Source organism: Drosophila sulfurigaster, chromosome 3, assembly GCF_023558435.1.
Source record: "Drosophila sulfurigaster albostrigata strain 15112-1811.04 chromosome 3, ASM2355843v2, whole genome shotgun sequence".
Taxonomy (NCBI): Eukaryota; Metazoa; Arthropoda; class Insecta; order Diptera; family Drosophilidae; genus Drosophila; species Drosophila sulfurigaster.
The window spans coordinates 26,719,922-26,745,414 of record NC_084883.1 but is presented as its reverse complement, the minus strand read 5'-3'; the positions used below and the strand labels follow the sequence as shown (position 1 = coordinate 26,745,414).

General features: G+C 38.5%; 3 protein-coding genes across 3 annotated transcripts; all 3 read right to left on the bottom strand.

The window, feature by feature from the left end:
- Positions 1-1,345: 1,345 nt before the first annotated feature.
- On the bottom strand, positions 1,346-3,855 carry LOC133839977 (odorant receptor 67d-like). The gene is made up of 5 exons (XM_062271631.1): positions 3,826-3,855; positions 2,103-2,890; positions 1,678-1,867; positions 1,469-1,624; positions 1,346-1,405 (listed from the first exon to the last, which is right to left on the bottom strand). Exons 1-5 carry the CDS (start codon positions 3,853-3,855, stop codon positions 1,346-1,348), a joined length of 1,224 nt encoding a protein of 407 aa, XP_062127615.1.
- A 6,497-nt stretch (positions 3,856-10,352) lies between these two features.
- On the bottom strand, positions 10,353-10,871 carry LOC133839976 (putative odorant receptor 83c). Its single transcript, XM_062271630.1, has one exon. The coding sequence runs from the start codon at positions 10,869-10,871 to the stop codon at positions 10,353-10,355; it is 519 nt and encodes a 172-aa protein (XP_062127614.1).
- A 268-nt stretch (positions 10,872-11,139) lies between these two features.
- On the bottom strand, positions 11,140-14,437 carry LOC133839975 (odorant receptor 67d-like). The gene is made up of 4 exons (XM_062271629.1): positions 13,680-14,437; positions 11,493-11,682; positions 11,280-11,435; positions 11,140-11,214 (listed from the first exon to the last, which is right to left on the bottom strand). Exons 1-4 carry the CDS (start codon positions 14,435-14,437, stop codon positions 11,155-11,157), a joined length of 1,164 nt encoding a protein of 387 aa, XP_062127613.1. The 3' UTR covers positions 11,140-11,154.
- Positions 14,438-25,493: the final 11,056 nt, after the last annotated feature.

The following is a 25,493-nucleotide window of genomic DNA, read 5'->3' as shown; positions in this document are numbered from 1 at the left end:
AGAGAATGTGTGTGTTAAGTGCTAGCAATGCTCATTGTGTTGAACAATTAAAGCAACACCAAGTTGCAGATGGAACTAAACACTTGCTGCACTTGAAGCAATCCACTCGAAGGCGGTCTCAGACTGTCGAGCATCTATTAGATACCTGTTTATTAAAGTGCTGTTAGTTGCAGTTGCCCCCAAAGGTGCGCCTTATGCAAAATGTGTGTGCCACAAAATACACACACACATACACACACAGAGACAAAAAGGACAGACATTGGGGCAAGCTGCTGGTTCTGCTTCTATTCATGCAGAGACAAAGTGCACTTACAGCCAACACATGTTCATATGCTGCCATCTTTCTTGTTGCAACTTAAGCCACAGTGCCACACACACACACACACACACACACACACAGACACAGACACATTCAGCAGCAATTTATGCAACAATTTTGCATGTATTTGCCTGCATTTACTTGGCAGTTGCACATTGGCACTTGCACAGTGAATGGCCAGTTTGTAGTTGCCACTTTTTGTGGCCGCCGGCCTGATTACTTATGCAACTGCCACACAGCAAATGCTGCACGTTCTTCTTCTACGAAAATTCATTGAGAAAAGTTGACCGTCTTTAAGCCACACATTGCATCACGTTGCTACTTCCAAGCTCCAACACATGAGTTCACCAATATCTTAAATCGCTCTTCAATTTAAAGTTCTAATTAGAAATAACCGCATTTAATTCATTCCACAAATAGTTTCAAAGTTTACGCTACCACTATTTTTGACACTTTATGGATCGAGTGTTTTAAATGTAAAACATCGCAAATTGTGAACTGAGCTGAGAGTGAAGGATATTATAACTTTGTGCCTGCAGAAATAATAATAATGTAACAGGCAGAGGATATAGCCATGTCCGACAATTGGTGTGCCCGTATGAATACCTAGATCTCAGAGACTATAAGGTTATTTATGTTTTCTGAAATTTGTATGCAAACGGATAAAAACTGTATAATTATAACCTTCTACCCTATAGGTAGTGGGTATAAAAATATCTCTTAACGTTTATTTACTGTGATCTAATGTCGATTTGAGTTATTGTTGAATTTACACCCATTCGACAATAGCACACATACGCGTTTAATTATTCGATTAGTTATTATAATTTTAAGAAATAATACCCAAAATGTAACTTAAAAAGTGTTGTTGTAACTTAAAAAGTGTTGTTTTATTTGCAGTAAATCTGAATTAAATTCGATTATACATTTTGCTTTAGGAAAATATAATGATTCTCTTATACTTGCCGTACATTTTTAATGAATATAAATATTAAGTTTCTAAATAATTTGACTTCGTTTTATAATTTATTTAATAATCAAAAAGTTAATCATCATCATAGTAACGCTATAAATACTTTTTGTAACCTGTGTTTTTTAGAAAAATAAAGAATAAATATTAATTATTTCACTCCATTAAGGATAACTGACCTGAAGAGCTGTGCTCACAGCCAAAGGCATAACACCAAGTACTTGCATCATTTTAGTCCGCTGTGTTTTGCTCAACATAAATAAAACTTGACGCTGCTGACGAGCTTTCAGATTGTAAAAAGAGATATTGTAGACCTCATACATGATGGCAGAATTCTATAAAAATTACATTAAACTAGGAGTAAATGCGTTTAAAGTTTACTACTTACACAATTCTCTACAAATGTGCCGAGAATACAATACGTATACAAGTTTGGAATGAGAACAATGGCAAAGCAATATCCACCGAGCCAATCACTGGTAATCAGAACGAATATTGTCATCACAATGCAAACTCCAGCACTGGAAACCTGAGTGGATACAATCGAGGACATTAGATCGTAGATCCGAAAGATGAACCTATTTAAAGAAGAAAACATGTATAATCTGTTAGCCATAAATTATTCAAATGATAAAACTTAAAATATTATATGCATCTATTAAGACCCTACCAGATCTTAAGAAATATAATATAGAATTAACATTTTCGAAAGAACTTACGAACTTCAACTAATATAATATAAAAATAATACAAATATATTATATTTCCAAACTGTTATGGTATTTTGAAACATTTTCTGATATGGGTTCTGACCTCAAGTACTCCTGATGAAATTGCATGATATCGACAAGCATTCGCTGAATCTCCGATTCGGATTGAGTTTCAGGTATCTCCACAAACTGATTGAAAACTTCAATTTTAAGTCGCAAGATATCAACGAATATATAAGGCTGCATTAGAAAGACGATCATAGTCGAGTCACCAACAAGCAATCCAAGTCCTCCGATTGTCATTGTGACGGCATGCACTACTTGGGTGATCCAAGCTCCCATCTCAGTTCTCACATCGATGCCCGGGATATGAAAGTGCAAAATCAGAATGAATTTGTCCGTAAACAAAGAGACGAAAATGGGCAACAAGATCATGCCAACAATTCCAACCGCATACATGATGCTGGCCACAATCAAAGCAGTTCGTAATCTGCGACAATTCTGATGTAAATTATTTGCATATCTGGGATCTGGATGCTTTTCAAATCTTGCATAGATCTCAACTACACTGTAATAGACCTCGTTAATTCTTCGTGAATGCCGGACTCCAACATAAAACTTGTTCAAGCTCTGTAGAACGAAGCCGGCCATAACCAAAGCCTGCAGTGCGAACTTCCAATTCCTCAGACGGATCACAGTCGTAATTGTAAACCCCGAATAAGTAACAATAGCACCCAAAGTCATTGCCGTTTTCATGTTGATTCGATAATTTGGATCATAGGCGTCGACGCCTAACATTAAAGCAATATTGCGCACAACGCGGACAATTCCCGTAAAGTTTTCGCTTGGCCGTAAGGACATACTGCAAATTAATGACTGACTAGTAGTAATCTGAACAATGGGTTTTATAGATACCATTATGGGATATACGACATCTGCATTAGACAGTGTCATTGAGACTGCAGACATGACTTAATTAATCACCTTCTTTCTCAGGGTTGTGTCACCTGTTTGGCTTAAGCAGGAACTGAACTGATACCTTGAACTTGTTGATAATAACTCTCAAAAAAAGCACTTGGCATTAATTATATTGCGGAGTAGAAGAATTCAGGAAACTCAGTATGAACCGAATATAAACTGAAGATGGCATACCTATAACTCCTCTTAAATAATTAAAATATGTGTAATATTTCGAAGTCTTAGCAAGGTTTATCAGTCAGTTTATAAGCCTTTTATTGGGCAGACAATTTAGCTAAAGTTCCTTGCTTCATTTTATAACTTTCACTAGCTCAGAGTTATCATTTTCTATAACCTCAACCTTATTAGATCGTCAAGCAGTTCATGCATCTGTGATTCAAAATTTCTCAGAATTTTGTGTTGTGTATCGACAACAATTTAAATAAACTGTAAGTGCATATTATACATCGATATGGCATGTTGCTTGCACCTAAATATACTGCAAGTAGATGCCTGCCACAAGAAGTTGCCAGCTCAAAGTAACTTGCCACCAACTCCAAACATCCTCCTTTATGTCACAGAATTGATGTTTATTTCAAGTTTAATAAATAATAGTTACAAAGATGTATTACATTCATTGTTTTCAATAAATTTGAAATTAATTCAATTCTGCATATAGCCTTAGCGTAAATCCTTGACGTTGAATATTTATTAATTATAAAAATTATGTTTGTTTTGCACATTAATTTATTTAATAATCAAGAAGTTGATCATCACCATAGTAACGCTATAAATACTTTTTATAACCTGTGTTTTTTAGAGAAAAATAATTTATTAATAATTATTTCACTACATTAAGAATAACTTACCTGCAGAGCTGTGCTCACATCCAAAGGCATTACGCCAAGTACTTGCATCATTTCAGTCCGCTGTGCTTTGCTCAACATAAATAAAACTTGACGTTGGTGGCGAGCTTTTAGATTGTAAAACGATATATTGTAGACCTCATACATGATGGTAGAATTCTGAAGAAATTCATTTAAATTAAATATGTGGCAACCCCTTTCAGTTCTCGTGATCAACAAAACTCGATAACTCACGCGAGTATCGATATTACGGGAGTACATCTCTAGGAGACACACTCTCCCCTCAATAAGTTTCGTCAGCTTCGTCCGCCGCCACTGCAGAGTCTTTGCCGCTTTCATCTCCCGATCATCTTTTTAGTTTTAAATATAAGTATATAGTAATCAATAAACATAAGGCAAAGCAAATTGGTGACCCCGACGTGATCACTATATACACACGAGTACTGGTGCTTACAATGGCAAACAACGACGCCCCACAAGACGACGCCGAGGTTTTTCACGATACCGTTACTCACGGTGTTGACGCAGTTATCAACCGTGTAGCTGTGAAAATACCGCCGTTTTGGCCCGAACACCCAGAATTATGGCTATCGCAAATCGAAGCCCAATTCGTTCTGGCGGGAATAACCTCGGACGAAACGAAATTTAACACAATCCTAGCGTCAATCGAAGCACCGGTGTTGGCCCGAATTGCCGACGTCATCGTCAACCAACCACGCACAGGCAAGTACGAAAATTTGAAATCGTGCATCCTGGAACGCTTCTGCGAAAGCGAACAAAAGAAAATCCAGAAGTTAATATCGGAGACCGACCTTGGTGACAAGCGCCCCACGCAACTGCTCAACGAGTTAAACGCACTAGCCGCAAACAAAGTTCAAGAATCTTTTCTGAAAGCACTGTGGCTGCAGCGCTTACCAACACAAGTGCAAGCGATCTTGCAAGCATCGGACGCCAGCCTAGCAAACTTAGCTAAGTTGGCAGATAAAGTGATGGAAGTCGGTGATTTTCATCAGGTACGCACCATCGACGCCAAGTCGGCGCCAACCAGCAGCGCCGTTTCCGACGATCGTCTAGACCGCATCGAACAACAAATCAACGCGCTCTCCAGAAACCTTTCTCGCAAGAACAGCTTGCGAACGGATCGCAACAGCGTCATAGCTGGAGACATGTGTTGGTACCACAGCAAATTTGGTAACGCCGCCAAGAAATGTCGCCAACCATGCTCTTTGCATCCGAACCAAAAACTAAATCAATCTTCGGATTCGGCGGACAAATTCGAAGAAGACCACAACACAATTGCCCGCCTCGCCATCAACGACAATTTCTCCAAAACACAGTTTCTCATCGATACCGGCGCCGACATTTCAGTGATGCCACCCTGCAAAAACGCAACAACTATGCTCACTCCAAAGCTTCTTTTCGCCGCCAATGGCACGAAAATACAAACCTATGGAGAAAAACGCATAGCATTGTCACTGGGATTGCGACGAAACTTCGTGTGGACTTTCGTGATAGCTGACGTCAACTGCGCTATCATCGGATCCGACTTTCTTCAACATTTTGACTTACTCGTCGATATGAAACGACGCAAACTCATCGATCGGGCTACGCTGCTGGAATCAAAATGTCACGCGCCCCAACGTAAAATCAACGCGGTTTTATCCTACGACACGAGTAACCAATACGCTACATTGCTTCACGAATATCGCGATCTCGCAACGATCAACTCGAACCGGCTGCCAGCAACATCCGAAGTAACGCACTTCATCTCGACCAACGGGCCGCCTACTCACGCCCGCGCCCGACGACTAGCGCCCGACAAACTCAAAGCTGCACAATCCGAGTTCTCCTACCTCATCGAGAAAGGAATATGCCGTCCCTCAAATAGCAACTGGTCCAGCCCTTTGCACCTGGTAAAGAAAGCAAATGGAGAGTGGCGTCCGTGCGGCGACTACCGAGCACTGAACAACGTAACCGTGCCGGATCGATATCCTATTCCGTACATACTGGATGTAACGAGCATCTTATACGGTAAGAAGATATTTTCGAAAATCGACCTGCAAAAAGCATATCACCAGATTCCTGTCGAACCACAAGATATTCCCAAAACAGCAATTATCACGCCTTTTGGGCTATTCGAATTCTTGTTCATGACGTTCGGTCTGCGCAACGCAGCGCAAACTTTTCAACGTCACATAAACAACGTCATACAAGGCCTCGACTTCGTTTTTGCTTACATCGACGACATTTTGATCGCTTCAGAATCCGAGGCGCAGCACGAGACGCACCTCCGCACAATCCTCGACCGCCTTCGGAAGGCACATCTCACCGTAAACTTTGAGAAGTGCCAATTCGGTAAGACACAACTTACATTCCTGGGACACGACATCAGTCAGCACGGCTTAAAACCATCCGAAGCCAAAGTGGAAGCCATACGGCATTTTAAAACCGCTTATCGCTAAAGACCTAAAAAGTTTCTGGGTATGATTAATTTCTATAGGCCGTTTATCCCACGAGCAGCCGAGAACCAGCACATACGCCAGACGCTGATCCAAGGCAATAAAAAGAACGACAAAACCCCGATACTTTGGTCTACAGAAGCCGACTACGCATTCACCGCCTGCAAGAACGAGCTTGCAAACGCTACGTTGTTGAATTACATGGCACCAAACTCACAATTAACTCTAACCACCGACGCGTCCGACGACGCTATGGGAGCCGTAGTACATCAGGTCATCAACGGGCAGACACAACCACTGGGATTCTTCTCCAGGAAATTCACATCGACGCAAAAGAAGTACAGCACCTACGATAGAGAACTGACTGCCATCTATCAGGCCGTTTTGCACTTCAAGTACGCACTGGAGGGCAGGAATTTCGTTATTTTCACCGACCACAAGCCGCTTATGTACGCCTTCAGTCAAAACAGCGAGAAAGCATCACCTCGACGCGCTCGGCAACTGGATTTTATCAGCCAATTCAGCACCGATATCCGGCACATCTCTGGAGAAGAAAACAACGTAGCTGATCTTCTCTCACGCATCGATGCCATCAAACACATAAACTTCGACGAGATGGCACTGGAACAGGAAAACGATGCGGAACTACAATCGCTACTCAAGTCTGACGCCGAAAACCCATCTCACTAACAAAATTGTCTCTTGCAGGCTCAAACAAACAATTGTACTGCCACGTCGCCAATAACCATACACGTCCGTTTGTGCCCAAATGCCTACGCCAAACCGTGGTTGAGGCCCTACATTCGCTGAGCCATCCGGGAGTTAAGGCAACAAACAAGTTGGTCGGAAAACACTACGTTTGGCCCCGCATGGCGAAGGATGTCGCTAAAATCGTACGCTCTTGTATCCCGTGCCAGAAGGCCAAAATCCAACGTCACACCAAATCGCCACTAGGAGAGTACACCGCCAGCGACACCCGTTTCGAACACATAAATATCGACATAGTCGGCCCGCTGCCTTCATCGAACGGATACCGATACTGCCTCACGTGTATCGATCGATTCTCACGATGGCCCGCAGCAATTCCTTTAGTAGACATCACAGCAAAATCTGTAGCCAACGCACTGATATCGGGCTGGTTCGCTCAGTACGGTATTCCTCTTCACATCACAACCGATCTGGGTCGACAATTCGAGTCTACATTATTCCAAGAGCTTTCCAAAATTTGTGGTTTTAAGCACCTGCGGACGACGGCGTACCACCCACAAGCCAATGGTATGATCGAACGCTGGCACAGAACGTTAAAAGCTGCTTTAAAATGCGTCGATCCAATCAACTGGAGTAGTTCCCTGCATCTAATCCTACTCGGCCTACGCACAACAATCAAAAGCGACATCGGGCTGAGCCCTGCGGAAATGGTTTATGGCACCACACTACGGGTGCCAGGCGGATTTTTTTTGCACCGAGCACACAAAAACACACTGAGTCCGAGTTCACCGAGGCTCTTCAAAAAAACCATGTCTCAACTGCCAACCACTAAGCCAGTGCACCATCATACACCGCAAGAATTTGTCCACCCGGACCTAAACCATTGTACCCACGTCTTCGTTCGAGTGGATCGAGTGAAAACCCCGTTGGAAGCAAACTACGAGGGTCCTTTCGAAGTGGTAACAAAACACGACAAATATTTTACACTCAAGGGCCACACAAAGGAAAACAAGGTTTCCATCGATCGACTTAAACCAGCTTACATCTTCAAAGACGTACCGCCTCCAACACAGGAGCAGACGACAGCGCCAACTGCTCAGACACTCGAGAAAGTGTCAAGATCAGGACGACAAATCAGATTCCCAGCAAAGTATCTTTCCCAACTGGAACTCTAGGAGGGGGGTACTGTGGCAACCCCTTTCAGTTCTCGTGATCAACAAAACTCGATAACTCACGCGAGTATCGATATTACGGGAGTACATCTCTAGGAGACACACTCTCCCCTCAATAAGTTTCGTCAGCTTCGTCCGCCGCCACTGCAGAGTCTTTGCCGCTTTCATCTCCCGATCATCTTTTTAGTTTTAAATATAAGTATATAGTAATCAATAAACATAAGGCAAAGCAAAAATACCAGTAAATGTGCTTTAAGCATGCTACTTACACAATTCTCTACTTCAATTTTAAGTCGCAAGATATCAACGAATATAAAAGGCTGCATTAGAAATACAATGATAGTCGAGTCGCCAGCCATCAATCCAAGTCCTGCGATTGCCAAGCTGACGGCATGCACTGCTTGGGTGATCCAAGCTCCCATCTCAGTTGTCACATCGATGCCCGGGATATGAAAGTGCAAAATCAGAATAAATTTGTCCGTAAACAAAGAGACGAAAATTGGCAACATGATCATGCCCACAACTCCAACCGCATACATGATGCTGGCCACAATCAAAGCAGTTCGTAATCTGCGACAATTCTGATGTAAATCACTTGCATATCTGGGATCCGGGTACTTTTCAAATTCCTTATAGATCTTAATTACACTGTGATAGATTTGGTAAATCTTTTGTGAATGGCGAACTCCAACATAAAACTTATTCAAGCTTTGTATCACAAAGCCAGTCATTACCATAGCTTGCAATGCGAACTTCCAATTTCTCAGACGGATCACAGTCGTGATTGTAAACCCGGAATATATTATAATCGCAAACAAAGTCATGGCCGTGTTCTTGTTGATGCGATAGTTCGGATCGTAGGCGTCGACGCCTAAACATGCGGAAAAATTGCGCACAAAACGTATGATTCGCGAAAAGTTTTCACTCGGTCGCAACGACATTTTGCAAATTCTCGACTGACTTGACTCCTAATCTGAGCAATGGGTTTTATAGAGACCTTGATGGGATATACGACATCTGCAGTGGACAGTACCGTTGAGACTTAATTAATTGCCTTCTTTTTCAGGATTGTGTCACCTGTGTTAATCATACGGAATTCCCCTTCTCCGTACCTTCTTAGTCTATGCAAGGACTGAGCTGACACCTGGCTTATTAAAAACCTGCAAGAGGTATACTTGGATTAGAAGGTTATACAAGACTTGGAGTGAACAATACAAGTTAATAAATTATAAGATGTATTCGTATACTTAAAAGGCAATATGCGCTGGTGTTGTAATCATTGAATAAATCATCATAAATTGTAATACTACCATTTGCTTGTATGGGTGCGAATCGCTGATATGACGAGTATAAATGTCAAAAATAATTTTAGTGTTTGTTTTTTTACTTAAATTATCCCAATAATGAAATTAAATATTTTATAAATATATATCAAACAAGTAAGAAAGTTGCAGTCGAGTGTGCTCGACTGTGAGATACCCGCTACCCATTTTGAAGAAAAGCAAAATATTGCGGTATTTTTTCAAAATATACCAAAAATACAAAAATACTAAAATATTTTCATTACCAAATAGTATTTTTGTTATACCGATATAGTACCACATTCAAAATATACCGTAGACGGAACAATATACCAGATTGTCGGCCAAAGCAACTTAAACACCTAGTAAGTAGGCGTTTTTGCCCATGCAAAAGTATTTCTTTTATAACTTCCACAATTTTTTTCTGATCGCAACCAAATTTTCAGGAATCACAATTACTTTAAATATTATTGTACATATTATTTGATTTTTTTGATTGTCGAAGTTATTAAAGAAATACTTTTGTATGGGCAAAAACGCCTGCTTACTAGGGCTCTTAATTGCTTTGACCGACAATCTGGTATATTGTGCCGTCTATGGTGTATTTTGAATGCGGTACTATACCGATATACTAAATATACCCTTTGGTATATGTTTAATATTTTTGCAGTGTATTTGGTATATTTTGAGAATACTACCGCAAAATATATTGCTTTTATTTAAAATGGGTGGCGGGTATCTCACAGTCGAGTACACTCGACTGTAGCTTTCTTACTTGTTTTTTTTTTTACTTCTGTTGAAAATGGGTGGCGGGTATCTCATAATCGAGTATATTTGATTGTTGATTGTGATTGATTTTGTTATTTGGAAGCATTCTCTGGTATAGACTTTCACCTCAAATACTCCTGGTGAAATCGCATAATATCGACAAGCATTCGCTGAATCTCCGATTCGGATTGAGTGCCAGGTTTGTCCACAAACTGATTGAATACGCAAATTTTAATTCGCAAAATATCAACGAATACAAACGGCTGCATCAGAAATACAATGATAGTCGAGTCGCCAGCCAACAATCCGAGTCCTGCGATTGCCAAGCTGACGGCATGCACTGCTTGGGTGATCCAAGCTCCCATCTCAGTTGTCACATCGATGCCCGGGATATGAAAGTGCAAGATTAAAATGAATTTGTCCGTGAACAAAGAGACAGAGATGGGCTTCAAGATCATGCCCACAACTCCAACCGCATACATGATGCTGGCCACAATCAAAGCAGTTCGTAATCTGCGACAACTCTGATGTAAATCACTTGCATATCTGGGATCTAGGTACTTTTCGAACTCCTTATAGATCTCAATTACACTATGATAGATTTGGTAAATCTTTTGTGAATAGCGGACTCCAACATACATCGATATGGCATGTAGCTTGTACTTTTATATACTTCAAGTAGATGCCTGCCACAAGAAGTTGCCAACTCAAAGTAACCTGCCACCAACTCCAAACATCCTCCTTTATGGCTGTCACATAATTGATGTTTATTTAAATTTTAATAAATAATATTTACAAAGATGTATTACATTCATTGTTTTCAATAAATTTGAAATTAATTCAATTCTGCATATAGCCTTAGCGTAAATCCTTGACGTTGAATATTTATTAATTATAAAAATTATGTTTGTTTTGCACATTAATTTATTTAATAATCAAGAAGTTGATCATCACCATAGTAACGCTATAAATACTTTTTGTAACCTGTGTTTTTTAGTGAAAAGTAATTTATTAATATTAATTATTTTACTACATTAAGAATAACTTACCTGCAGAGCTGTGCTCACATCCAAAGGCATTACGCCAAGTACTTGCATCATTTCAGTCCGCTGTGCTTTGCTCAACATAAATAAAACTTGACGTTGGTGGCGAGCTTTTAGATTGTAAAACGATATATTGTAGACCTCATACATGATGGTAGAATTCTGAAGAAATTCTCTTAAATGAAATACCAGTAAATGTGCTTCTAGCATGCTACTTACACAATTCTCTACAAATGTGCCGAGGATGCAATAAATATACAAGTTTGGAATGAGAACAATGGCAAAGCAATATCCACCGAGCCAATCACTGGTCATCAGAACGAATATGGTCATTATAATGCAAACTCCAGCACTAAAAACTTGGGTGGATACAATCGAAGACAACAGATCGTTGCACCGAAAGATAAACCTTTTTAATACAAATACAAATATAAATATATTAAATTTACGGATATAAATTATTCAATTGATAAAACTAAAGCTATGATGACAAGCAGAAATATTTGTCCTTGAATATAATGCATCCGGATTTTATCAACAGTAATCAGCTCAATACTACTAGTATAAATAAAATTCTATTTTAAATGCAAAGCCAATAGGCTTTGGTTGATGATCTGGTATATTTTGCGCCATATGGTATTTTTTAAATTCAATAAACCAAATATGGCTTTCTGCGTATTTAAATTTAGTAATTTTATTTTAACGATAAATGTAACCATCGGGTATCCAATAGTTGATAGTTGGTCTCTGTTGTAGACTCTGACCTCAAATACTTCTGATGAAATTGCATCAGAATGAAACAAGTAAGAATGTTACAGTCGAGTGTGCTCGACTGTGAGATACCCGCTACCCATTTTGAATAAAAGCGAAATATTGCGGTATATTTTTTTTTTCAAAATATACCAAAATGCAAATATACCAAACGGTATATTTGTTATATCGATAGAGAACCAGGTTGTCGGCCAAAGCAAGTAAGACCCCTAGTAGGTAGGCGTTTTTGCCCATACAAAAGTATTTCTTTAATAACTTTCACAATTTTTATCTGATCGCAATCAAATTTTCAAAAATCATCAATAGTATTACCCTTGTTATTCGATTTTATTGATTTGCGGGGGCGGAATTGGGCGTGGCGAAAATTTGAAACAAACTTGATCTGCGTGCAAACATAACAAATTATAGCTCTATCTCTTATAGTCTCTGAGATCCAGTGTTTCATACGGACAGACGGACAGACAGACGGACAAGGATAGATCGCCTCGGTTGTTGACGCTGATCAAGAATATATATACTTTATAGGGTTGGAGATGCCTCCTTCTACCTGTTACATACATTTCCTGCCGGCACAAAGTTATAATACCCTTCTACCCTATGGGTAGCGGGTATAAAAACAAGCTGAAGCTCCGATTCGAATTGAGTGAAATGCATATCCACAAACTGATGGAAAACTTCAACTTTAATTCGCATAGTATCAACGTATATGAACGGCTGCAAAAGAAAGACATTTTGTATATTCATGACTGACTTGACTCGTAATTTGAGCAATGAGTTTTGTAGATACCGTCATGGGATACTATATATGACATCTGCGTTGGACAGTGTCATTGCGACTTAATTAATTGCCTTCTTTTTCAGGATTGTGTCACCTGTTTTAATCATATGGAATTTCCCTACTTCGTACCTTCTTAGCTGTAGCAGGAACTGAATTGACACCTGGCTTATCTTCGAGAAATACACTTGGATTATTTTTATAGCGGAATAGAAGGTTATACAAGGCTTAGTGTGAACTGAAGACAAGCAACTAACTATTCTTAATAAGTTACAAGATGTATACGTATACTTAATATCATCATAAATTGTAATATTTGTATTTGCATTTGCTTGTACAGGTGTGAGTTGTTGATGTAGGTGTGTTGAATATATAATCAATAAATGTCAAAAATAATTTTAGGGTTTTTTTTAACTTAAATAATCCCAATGATGAATTTAAATATTATATTGGCAAAAAAATATTTGTATTTGAGAATTCAGAGAATATAAATTCAAAACTCTTATGTTAATGCTGGTGTAATTTAACAATTTTAATCTGCAAATAATATAAGTAAAATTATATTTTAAATGGCATGATTTTTATAGCCGCTACCCATAAATGCTGCTGTCAAGTCTTAATTGCTTTGGCTGTCAATCTGGTATATTTTTAATGCAATAGTATATCAATACACCAAATACAGCCTTCGGTATATTAATGTTTATTTATTTTTGATAATTTTGGTATATTTTTACAATAATACAGCACTACTTTTTGCGTTTGTTCAAAATGAGTGGCGGGTATCTCATAATCGAGTATATTTGATTGTTGATTGTGATTGATTATGTTATTGGAAAGCATTCTCTGGTATGCACACTCACCTCAAATACTCCTGGTGAAATTTCATAATATCGACAAGCATTCGCTGAATCTCCAAATCGGATTGAATGCCAGCTATGTCCACAAACTGATTGAATACGCAAATTTTAATTCGCAAAATATCAACGAATATAAACGGCTGCATCAGAAATACAATGATAGTCGAGTCGCCAGCCAACAATCCGAGTCCTGCGATTGCCATGCTGACGGCATGCACTGCTTGGGTGATCCAAGCTCCCGTCTCAGTTGTCACATCGATGCCCGGAATATGAAAGTGCAAAATCAGAATGAATTTGTCCGTAAACAAAGAGACGAAAATGGGCAACAAGATCATGCCAACAACTCCTACCGCATACATGATGCTGGCCACAATCAAAGCAGTTCGTAATCTGCGACAATTCTGATGTAAATCACTTGCATATCTGGGATCCGGGTACTTTTCAAATTCCTTATAGATCTCAATTACACTGTGATAGATTTGGTAAATCTTTTGTGAATGGCGAACTCCAACATAAAACTTATTTAAGCTCTGTATCACAAAGCCGGCCAATACCAAAGCTTGCAATGCGAACTTCAAATTTTTCAGACGGATCACAGTCGTGATTGTAAACCCAGAATATATTATAATCGCAGACAAAGTCATGGCAGTGTTTTTATTCACGCGATAATTCGGATCATAGGTGTCGACGCCCAAACATACGGCAACATTGCGCACAACGCGAATAATTCGCGAAAAGTTTTCACTTGGTCTTGTCGACATTCTGCAAATTAATGACTTGCGTCGTTATCTGAACAATGGGTTTTATAGAGACCAACATGGGATATATGACATATGCTTTGGACAGCTTCTTTGATAGTCTTGAAATTACGTAATTAGTCGCCTTCTTTTTCTGCGTTGTGTCACCTTTATTCTAATTGCTTGGCTTAGGCAGGAACTGAACTGACACCTGGTTCTTGATAATAACCCTCAAAAGAGGCACTTGACATAAATTTTTTAGCGAAGGCTACAAGAAGACAAACACAAGGTGTTATACATATGACTATTCTTAAATAATTACATGATGTGTACGTAATAACAACTACGTATACTTTATAATACGTAATACAACGTATACTTAATATGCAATATGCTCTAGTTTGGTAATTATTGAGTCTTTGATGCTTTTCGAAATCTTTCAAAATTGTCTAAGCCTTTCAAGGGGCAGACAACTTAGAAAAAGTTCCTCGCTTCATTTTGCAATTTCTATAACCAGAATCTCATTAGATCGTCAAACACTTCATGCATCTGAGACTCAAAATATTATATCTTAAAAATTTCTCTTATGTATCGAGAACAATACAAGTAAGTTGTAAGCGCATACATCGATATTACTTGCAGCTTGCACTTTCATATACTGCAAGTTGATGCTTACCACAAAAAGTTGCCAACCCAAAGTAACGTGCCACATGCACAAGGCTTCCTTCTTTATGGCTACCACATAATTGATGTTTATTTTTGGTCTTTAATTGGTTATTACTTGCAATAACTTTTAACTTTTAATGGCTTCAAATGAACTTCTCCTCTCCAGCACCTTTCATCTCTCTCTCTCTCCGTCTCTCTATCGCTCTCGATAATAAACTCAGCGAGTGTATTTGTTAAGCAACTCAACAAAAAGCTGCTTTTCGAATTAAAAATTAAGTACATGAAAATTATGTTTATTGTCATGGTTACTTCTCCATCTCCGTCTCCTCATCATGCCCCACTCCAGTCAACCTCTCTCTAGTTCACCCCAGCCCTTGGAATTCTAATTGAATAATTGATATTATGAGTGAGTGTGGGCCACATGAGGCAAAAGTTATGACTACTCGTTTGATTTGAGCTACTTAGCGTTGTGTGGCAACTAATTAACTCGATTAAACAATACTCAATTCGTTATGCAACAATTTGTTGTAATCGCATCTGACACATTATGTCAAATAATTGAAGAATAGTTGAAGCCATTTGTGATGCCAATTAGTTTTGACATCTTTTAATCAAATTACTACAACTCAAGCGTGCTAAACAGATTCCATAATTAGCATAGAATTCGTCACGAGCTACGCCAAGCAGATGAGGAAATTTATGTTTTATGTGCCAGAATTAGCATTAGAAAGAAGCAAATGGGAATCAATTCGACGATCACTAACAAAAATTTAAATTTCTTAAATTTCTTAGATTTTTTTCTTATTGACATTACTATAATAATGATTTATAAACAGATAATCGAAATAAGATGAACAAAAATAAATACAATAAATATTATCCCAAAAACTCCAAGTTGATAATGCATTTATAGTAACATATTTACGGAACTTTGTGCACATCGATGGATAAGATGGGTCCCATACTGCGATAGGTGATTCTTGGAGTCCGATCCACTGTAACACCATTGGTTGAGCGCAAAGATCGTGATAATGCATAGACAATCCGTTGCAGATGTTGTCGGCTCGGTAGTTGATCGCGTGGTGATTGGTTTATATAAATGCGAAAGTGGACATAAGATGGCATCGAATATTGACGACGACGACGTCGACGGCGTTGCCCCGCAGACTGTCTGTCTGTTGTTACTGCGGCTTGTGGATTAACCAGAACCGGCTCGTCGTCTGATGTCGGCGGAATTTCAGGACTTCGTATCTGTTCGTTGAACTCCATGGGATCAATGTTCGATGAGCCAGTTGACATCTTGGATCCTATGCTTGAATTGATACCAACAAGTTAAGATATCTGTGGGTCGCGAACAACTTTTTTAGCGCACCACAATTTGGGAGTATTTATTTATATTTTTTAAATATCTTGAATTCGACTATAGACTATGTTAACTCTGTGACAATTTCTATCGGTTTGAATTTGTTTTCCAATAAAATAAAAAATGTTGCTCGACAATTGAAAAGGGGAGCAGAGTGTCTACGTTTTTTGTAAACGGAAAAAATGGAGAGCTGTCATTACTTCAAACGAATGTGAAACCGTAGTCGATCAAATTGATTTTCAAAAAGAGTTCCCAGTCCGACTCTTAAAAAAACTCCTTCAAAACCTTCTTCTTCTACGAATCTACCGCAAGCGTTTCCAAAGTCTTCCACAGCTCCGTTACAAGCCTTCAAAGAAAGTCTTTTGCGAGTCTTCCGTAATTCTTTCGCGATTCTTTCGCACTTGTTCTAATAAAATCATTGAAACTCATTATCTATACTAGTTCTATATAACAATAGCTGCAAGAGGTAGAATTAAGGGAACTTAAACTATTGCTTCTTGTCTGCAATGAGTTTATTTGTGTTGCTCGAGTTGTGCATTAATAGGTTGCCGCTTTTTCAGAGCCGTCGGGAAATTCAGGCTGCAATTATAAACATATTAATTAAATTAAGTGCACTTCCGATGCCATTAACATTCCCCACGTACGCACACAAGCACACACACAGTCTGAACTATAAACAGGTGCAATGACAACAGAGACATCAACACTTTGAACTGAAGCCTTTCCCGGCAACATTTGACAGATGACTCAAAACAAGAGCAACAACAACAGAAGCAGGAACAGAAACAGACACAGAAACAGAAATAGAAATAGACAAACAAACAACAATCAACAGTCGAGAGTGAACAATCAACAATCAACAGGGCCTCCAAACAGTTGTGGCAGCAACTGTTGGGTCTGATTGTGGCGCTACAAAGCTAGTTTATGGTCAAACGGGGTGACAGCATCTGGCACCCCTCAAGAGAGCCCTGACATAGAGACATCATCAAGTGCAGGGCAACCACGTCGACAGCGCCAGTTTTACACGACAAACACAAAAGAAGTCGCTGAAAAATTGTTGAATATCCCAGTGGCATAAGTCATGTCGGCATGGAAACACTTTCATTATTATTAAAAAATGTAAAAAATGTATAACTAAATTTAGGTGTAAAACTGTTAAAACAATATTTCAATTAGAAAATAATCCCCATCTATTTTGTGTATTGCTGAATTTACCGCCTACTAAGAGGAAAAAGTTAAAAGACAGATTTTAACAATGAAAAGTCACGTTGCAATGAAAACATTTTTATATATGCTGCTTATAATTCCTGAATATCTAATAACAACTTTGAAGATATTCAAGAAATAAGGCTTAATGGCATTAATTGATTTTACGGTATATTTTGATATAGTGGCATATTTAAATACCATGTATGGCATTTGGTATATTTAATATGTGTACTTTCTGTATATTTATTTATACAATTTATTTAAGCAATATTGCCGCAGTTTTGCTTTTATTAGCTTTAGCACTTATTTTATAAATATAAAGAAAATGCCTTTAAGAAAGTTTATAATTAAATGTAAGATACGTGGGAATCAGCTTGAATAATACTTAAATCAGAAAATAATCCATATCTATTTCACGTGTTGCTGAATTGTCTGGTTCCCAGGTAATGAACACTCTGCTAGCTACCTGTCACCCGACTTGATTGCCAGCTGCTTTACAAGCGTCTCCATGGGCAACTCGTGCTGAATTTGTGTATGTCATATACTGACACACACACATACATACATACAATACATATAGAGGAAGACAGGGGAACTGTAGACAATGCACTCGAGCTGTCTGTCGTTGAGTGTATTTGTGCTTTGTTTCTAGTGTCGCTTTGTGTGCACCTCGACATTTGATGAACTCATAATTTGAACTTTGACATCGCACAACGTTGCCATCAAGCACAGCTACAAATACAGAGATAGCGAGAAAAAGAGAGAGAGAGAGAGGGAGATAGAGAGAGAAAGAGAAGGAAAAACCGTGCAATAGAAGGACTGTAAACGAGTGAGAGAACATTAAACTATTTGTTTTAATTGGAAAAATAGCTTTTTCACTTAGCTAAATAATTGCTAAACAATTTGCATTGCATTGGCAAATAATAAATAGACAATTAATGCTAATGCTAACGCAAACACTAATGCTAATTGCATTTATTAGATGCACTCATGCGTTACCATTCCCCATGCATATAATATAACAATTTGGAGCAGGTCGTGCGATTGATGGATATGTTTGGCATTGCATAAATTACAATGTCTGTCTGTCTCCCCGTCTCCCCAGACTCTATGCCTGTCTGCTTGTCTATACAAATTACATGACACGCATAATATGACAGCCCATGCAAAGTCCTTCTCGACAGTCATCGCTCACTCATGATGGCACAATTCAAGACGCCACATCGATAGAGAGAGAGAGAGAGAGGGGGCGATATGAGGCAGCATGTGGCAAGGCGGTTTTGTGGCTAGAGGTCGCAGGTGCCGCCTTGCGCATAATTTGCGTCAAGGCCCAGAGGAAATGTCGCCGCTAAACTTGTGGTGTGCGGCTCGGTTGTTGTTTCAAAGTTTTCGCAGCCCTAGAGTATACCACACACACACACACACAAACTCTGGAAAGAAGAGGAAGAAACTCCATGTGCCTTATCGAAGTTGTCGGTGCAGTTGTTGAGCACAAGAATTTATTATTCTCTTGCCTGACTTGAGTTGCCTCGCGAATCGAAGTACCAATATTAACTTAAAGACATTTAAAGCGCACATCAGTTTCACCACAGCTTAAGTCGTTCTCTTCCTCGTCCTCCTCCTCCAAACTTCTTCGTCTTCCGCTTTCCTACCATTAATTTCATCAAGCCTTAAGTTGATTTGTATGCTGGCTGATGAAATTGCGTATACGCAGCGTTCGCCCCATTCGTCGACTGACAGCTTATCGCAGCTGCTTTGTAGTTTTCCAGCTGACAACTTCAGCGATACTATAGTACAACAACAGCCAGCAACAGGCTAACCACATCAAATAAGCATTGCCAACAGGGCGCTGAGCGCTGCACAACGGGACAAGTTAAGCAAATTGGTTGAAGAGCACGTCATAAAAAGCGACAACGATAAAACTGAACTGCATTGCAATTTGCATCTATTGATTGGGATGACAATGCAACAACTAATATGGCAATATGAATGAATGCTAAAGAAAAAGTTCAAATTATAATTTACGATAATGTTAATGTTAATAGTAATGTCAAATCTAATGTTAAAACTATATACGTTAAAACTATATATAAACAACTCTAATGTGAATATAAATTCGAAGTAATAGTACAACTAATTAAAATGCTTAAACTAGTACTACCTTTAATGCTAATGTATTAGATAAATACAATAACAATAATAATGCTAATACTTGTGGTAATTCTATTAACTAAAAATATAATAATTATTTTAATTTCTGAATGCTAACACCAATGCTCCCCTTGATAATTTTACAATGATAATGCTTATGATGAGAACAATGATAATAATAATTGATAAAACTAAAAGAGTTCTCAATATTAATGTAAATACTAATGATACTTCTGCCAATGATAATACTTATGACGATCATAACGATAATTTTCAATGATAAAACTAATTGTTTTCTTAATACAACAACAAATACTGTTTAAAACGCCAATTTCATTAATAATGTTGACATAGTTAACGTTGGTAATGCTTATGTTCATCCTCGTTCTGATGCTAGATATTATACATATAAAAACCTTTCATCACCCCAAAGGTTTCACTTGGTTGCCTGACTTTCCAATGCTTTCACATTACCCTTTTTCAATAACACTTTTTCAATCGTCACCAATAACAGTTGCAATGCAATTTCAATGCATTGATAAACAGATAGAATACAAATATGTTGAATACATACATACGAGTGTATGTGTTGAAAATTACATTTTAAAGTGCTAGATGAGTTAACATGCCATTGAGTGGAGTACAGATGTCAGATTGTCACCGCACACTGCACTCGATATTGATGTGGAAATGCATTCAGAACTGAAAATGAAAATGAAAATAAAAATGCATATTGTCAACAGCAAAACGAACGAGACGCCGAAGAAGAGGAAGAAAATGAAGCAACGAATATGCAACCAATAAGGGAAATTGTAAATACTGAAAAATGCTTGTGGCAATTGTGATGTTGGGTAGGTAGGCAACAAATAGTGAATACAACTTTCCACTTTTCCACCTCTCCTGTTTAAGGTGATGATGATGAAAGCGATGATGATGTTGTTGATAATGATTTTTATGTTGAGCGCTTATGCTGTTGACAATATGCAATTTTTTCGTGTTTTGTGCTGATTTTTCACGGTTTTTTTTTATTGTTGTTGACATTTACATTTACAGCTGCAATCAGACGATAGTATTAAAAAGCATATTAAAGAACAGGACAACAACAGAAATAGTGGACAAAGAAGTGTTGAACGCTCAACGCTTAAAACAATCAAATTGTTTTCCATGATAACGTTGTCCATGCATACGAAAAACAAAAACAACAACTGCGACAATGATAACTGCATTTAAGAACTGCATTTTTATTCAAATGTAAATTTAAAGCTCGACTTTCAGTTAAGTAATTTGAAGAATGAAATGTTTCAAAGTAAATGCGAAGCGTAATTTTATGATTCATATAAAAGCTTCTTAAGTATAAACTTTTCCAAAAGCTTGTTACTCAAATTGAAAGCTCAATTTTAGTAGAGATTAATCAAATATGGCAAGCTTTAAAGCATCTTAATATCTTAGATGACCCAAATTTACTAGCATTACAACATTTATGGAAGTTTTCTAATGATTTCAAAACTTTATGATTTTAAAAATAGCAAAAGTCTCTAATATGCAATTAAACAACTAATCTGAAAAGCTTTCAAAAGTATCAACTTTTCTAAAAGCTTTTAAGAACTTTAACAGTTGTTAACAGTCTGTCGAACTGCAGCCAACTTTGCTCGCTTTCAGCCAGTGCAATTGAGCCGTGTCATAAGTATTTGCAATTCATGGCCAAGTGCAGGGCCACAGTGCCATAATTTGGATTGCAGCCTAAGCTTTCCCTTCACTCCTCGCGACCTTCTCTCGGCGCCAACAATCAACCGCTGCCGCTTTGTTTGTGTAATTAACGTGGCTCAGTCGGCAGCCACTGGCATTTGGCCAACAATTGAAGCCCGTTGTTGCAGTTGTGGCAGCAATTTCAGAACCATTTATTTTTTTTAGACTCTCTTGTTGAATCTGCACACAGACAGATAAAACATCTACACAAAAATACGATAGAAAACAACACAAAATAAAACTCAGATTCGTTACGTGTTTTTGCGCGAGTTTTACAATTTGTATTTGTTTTTTAATTTTTTCCTTCGTTTTTTTAATTTTTTTTGTTGAGCTCGCGTAATTAAAAATTCATCATACGCCACGTTGGCCGGTGTTGGTGTTGGCGTTGAGACAACAACATGGCACAAAAACGAAAGAATAAAATGCGCGAGCACAGAACGCGCAACTTAATGAACTTTAAAGTTTTTTTTGCGGCCACGCTAATTGGAAAACAATTAAGGCGCAACGCCAACTTGCCACTGTAACAATGCCTGTGCCACAAAGTCAAAGGATTTAAAAGGATACAACGGGACATAGAGGAAACTTTTAGTTTTCAACGAGTACAAAAAAAATTAACTACTAGCGGAGCCTAAAGTTAACGTTTAATAAACTCGACTCGACCAAAGTTTTCATACCCTACAACCACTTAAGGTCTTATGGTTCAAATGGGGATTAATAGTGATCAGCAAAAGTAGGCAAACTATTTGAAACCGTGATGTCACCAGATATTTATAAGATAACAGAGTGACGTGAAGTTTATCTTTATTGCTGGTAAGTAAATTTAAATTAAAAGCAAGATTTGTAAAATAAAATTATAATTGTAAGCAAGCTTTACAAAAAAGAATAAATTTTCATGGGTAAACTATTTGTATTTCAAGTAAGCAGTTATCGATTTTGTCTATTGATTAAATGTAGTAATTATGACAAGAATCTTCCAGCAATAAATGAAACATAAAATATGTTTTTTCTAAATTAATTTTGAAATTTAGTTTGCCTATATAACATTTATCATCATTTATCATTATAGAACTCTACAAATTTAATGGATGCATTAATTAAAGACAATCATAATAAAAAAAGATGTTTTCAGTAAACGCTTTACACGATAAATTCCTATCATTTCAATATCAATTTCATTTATAAATAGCAACGTAAAGATAACTTAATAATGGAAGCTATTTAGCTTATAATAAAGGTCAGCTGGCGCCATCTAGCGCTCGTTGCATCAGTTCCGCAGCTGGTCGCAAGGTATTTTGTAGTCGAGTGCACTCGAATTGCTTTTATAACGATATCCATCATCAAAATGCATGCTGCAAACTTAGAAGATAGCAAGAAACTTGCCCCTTGCCACCATGGCACTGCGCCACTAGCTGCTTGCCACTTGCCACTTTCGTTATCTTGTGGAATTTTGCTGCCGCTGAGCAAGCGAGCCGCGCAAAAAGCCGTCGACGTGGTGGAAGTTGTTATCGTTGTTGGTGTTCTTCTTCATCTTCTTCTTCTTAGTGTTGGCCTTGTCTTGTTGGCCATGTTCTACAAGAACAAACAGAGTGTGCAGCAAATTTTGAAATTTGTTTCGGGCCAAGCGAGCCAGCGAGCTGGTCAGAAGGCAATCGGTTGCAGCACACAGCGGTCAGGTAATTGAAAAACTTTGAACGCTTCGCTTTTGGCTCTTCACAAACTTTTGATTGCAACTTATTTGTCTAAGAGTGTGCGTGTCCGTATGTGTGTGTGTGTGTGTATGAGTGTGCAACAAGCCTTCCAAGTGGTAGCATGTCGAGTGTTTGGCTTAATCAATTGAGGCTTTAAGTTACCGTTACCTTTTGCCGTTGTCGCCAGCAAAGTAGGCCAACAGCCTTCGTGCCACACTGTGTGTCGCCTATGCTCATGTTTGCCCATGATGTCATGATATGTGTGTGGTTGCAACAGTTTTTACCGCTTCCTTCGCGCTTCCGAATGCTAACGCATTCCGCTCGCTGTGCCGAAAAGCGGAAATGCACAAATCATGACGCGTGCAACGCGAAACGCGCAACGTGTAGCGTGCAACTCTTTGTGGCACGCAGCGAAACGAAACGGAAATATGCGTGCAACATATGCTAGTTCGTTGACTGGTGCCAGCAAACAAAAATCCAGTAATAAACGAAACCAATATACGCCTAGGCAACACAACATGATGGACTAGCAAATGCCCTGTAATCAATTGCAGTAATAAATTCTTCACCAACTTAGCTGCACTTGAATAACCATAAAGGATAGAGTTTAATGAAAGACTGACAGTTACTCTGTAAATGTTTCATCCTGAATTTTAATATATTTTAAAAGAAGTGTTGATTATGAATAGCTTGCATTGTTTATAGCATGAACGAATCTTAGATACCCTGTATATATTTTGTTAAATTGCCTAAATAATAAAGCAGCAAAGCTGAAATGCGAATTAAAATTATTCATTTAACACAACCCTTGAGCAAATATAATATATAATAAAAACAACAAATAAATACATATGTTTACACAGAGAAATATTAATTAAAATCAATAATTAAACACATCACTGCAGTTGATGATCGACCAACAGATGCCCAGCAGCAACGTTGACGCTGTCGATTATTTGTAGACCATTGTTCCATATTCAGATACCCCGCAAGAAATGTAGAATTACATACATACAACAACACCAAAAAACAGAGCACAATAAATCATTGCAGTATCCGCAGAGAAGAAGCAAAGTGATTGGAGTGGAGTGCAGAACGTGCCGAGCTGATAAAAACCAGGGTATGCAGTTGGAAGTCAAACAAAAAAGCATGCAAAGCAAGGCAAAAGAGCAGGCAAACAAAACGAAACGATACGAAACGAAAGCAAAGTCGACTACTGACACACATATGAATGCTGTCGGATGCCACGGCATCCGAATGTGAATGTGAATGCGAATGCGAATACAAGTGAGAAACCGAAGCCATGGACAAGGCGCCAGGAAGGAAGATTGCAACGAGAGCAAGGAGGCGTGCCAGGACTTTCTCTCTACGTTTTTTTCGGTTCAGTTTGGCCTGTTTACACATGTTATGGCCAACAGCTCGACTGGGATCGGCTTGTGCCGTGTATGCGGTTTTTTGCTGCTGTCAGCAACTTGTGCGCAATTGAAACTTATGAAATGCAAAAATTGTGCACACCCCAAAAACAACAACTACAACAACAACAACAAGAAGAAAGTGGCAGCAAAAGGAAAACAACACGACAGGCAGCAATAACAAATGTGAAATCAAGAAAATATGTACACACAACAACAACAACAGCAATGAAAGGAATGCAATACAATGAAAGTTAAACAAAAGTTTTATGCAACTTTTCAGCGGAAACGGAAACGCATGTTGCGCCAGAGCAAAGCTTTTGTTTGGACCAGCAAAAACCAAAAAAAAAATGGATAAAAGAAAGGGAAGATGAATGCAAATGGGAATAAAAATAGATTACAACTCTTGTTGTATTCGGATTGTAACGACAAGTGGCCTAAATGCAATTCAATAGTTCACTTTTTGGCCCTATTGTGCTCGGCTTTATAGCGGCTTATGCGCGACGCAAGCGGTTCAACGACTTGTGACCAGATTTAAACTGCAACCAAGTGGCAATCGGTGAGCATAATTAAAGTGCCAAAGCAAGATGGCAATTGCCCTTAGCCACAGCCAATTAAGCGCGTCACGCGCTTAGCCAAAGACACAGAACGTTGCAACACGAACAATGGATGCCACCAACCAAACCAGAGGCAACGATGGCAGCCATGGCAATCATAAAGTCACTTGCCACACGGAAATTGCAAGCTGCGGTCAGCAATGGCACGTGGCTAAAACCAAAAGGGCGCGCGCCCGTAAGTATGCAGCAGTTTTGTGTGTTTTCTTTTATTGCGCAGTTTTCACAATT

Coding starts and splice junctions, on each gene's coding strand:
- LOC133839976 (XM_062271630.1), bottom strand. CDS start 10,871: ATGTATGTTGGAGTCCGCTATTCACAAAAGATTTACCAAATCTATCAT.
- LOC133839977 (XM_062271631.1), bottom strand. CDS start 3,855: ATGCCTTTGGATGTGAGCACAGCTCTGCAG. Junction 1,868..2,102: donor TTTCATCAGGAGTACTTGAG/GTCAGAACCCAT, acceptor TTCTTTAAATAG/GTTCATCTTTCGGATCTACG. Junction 1,625..1,677: donor GCACATTTGTAGAGAATTGT/GTAAGTAGTAAA, acceptor TAATTTTTATAG/AATTCTGCCATCATGTATGA.
- LOC133839975 (XM_062271629.1), bottom strand. CDS start 14,437: ATGTCGACAAGACCAAGTGAAAACTTTTCGCGAATTATTCGCGTTGTG. Junction 11,683..13,679: donor TTTCACCAGGAGTATTTGAG/GTGAGTGTGCAT, acceptor TGTATTAAAAAG/GTTTATCTTTCGGTGCAACG. Junction 11,215..11,279: donor ATGTGAGCACAGCTCTGCAG/GTAAGTTATTCT, acceptor TAAAAAACACAG/GTTACAAAAAGTATTTATAG.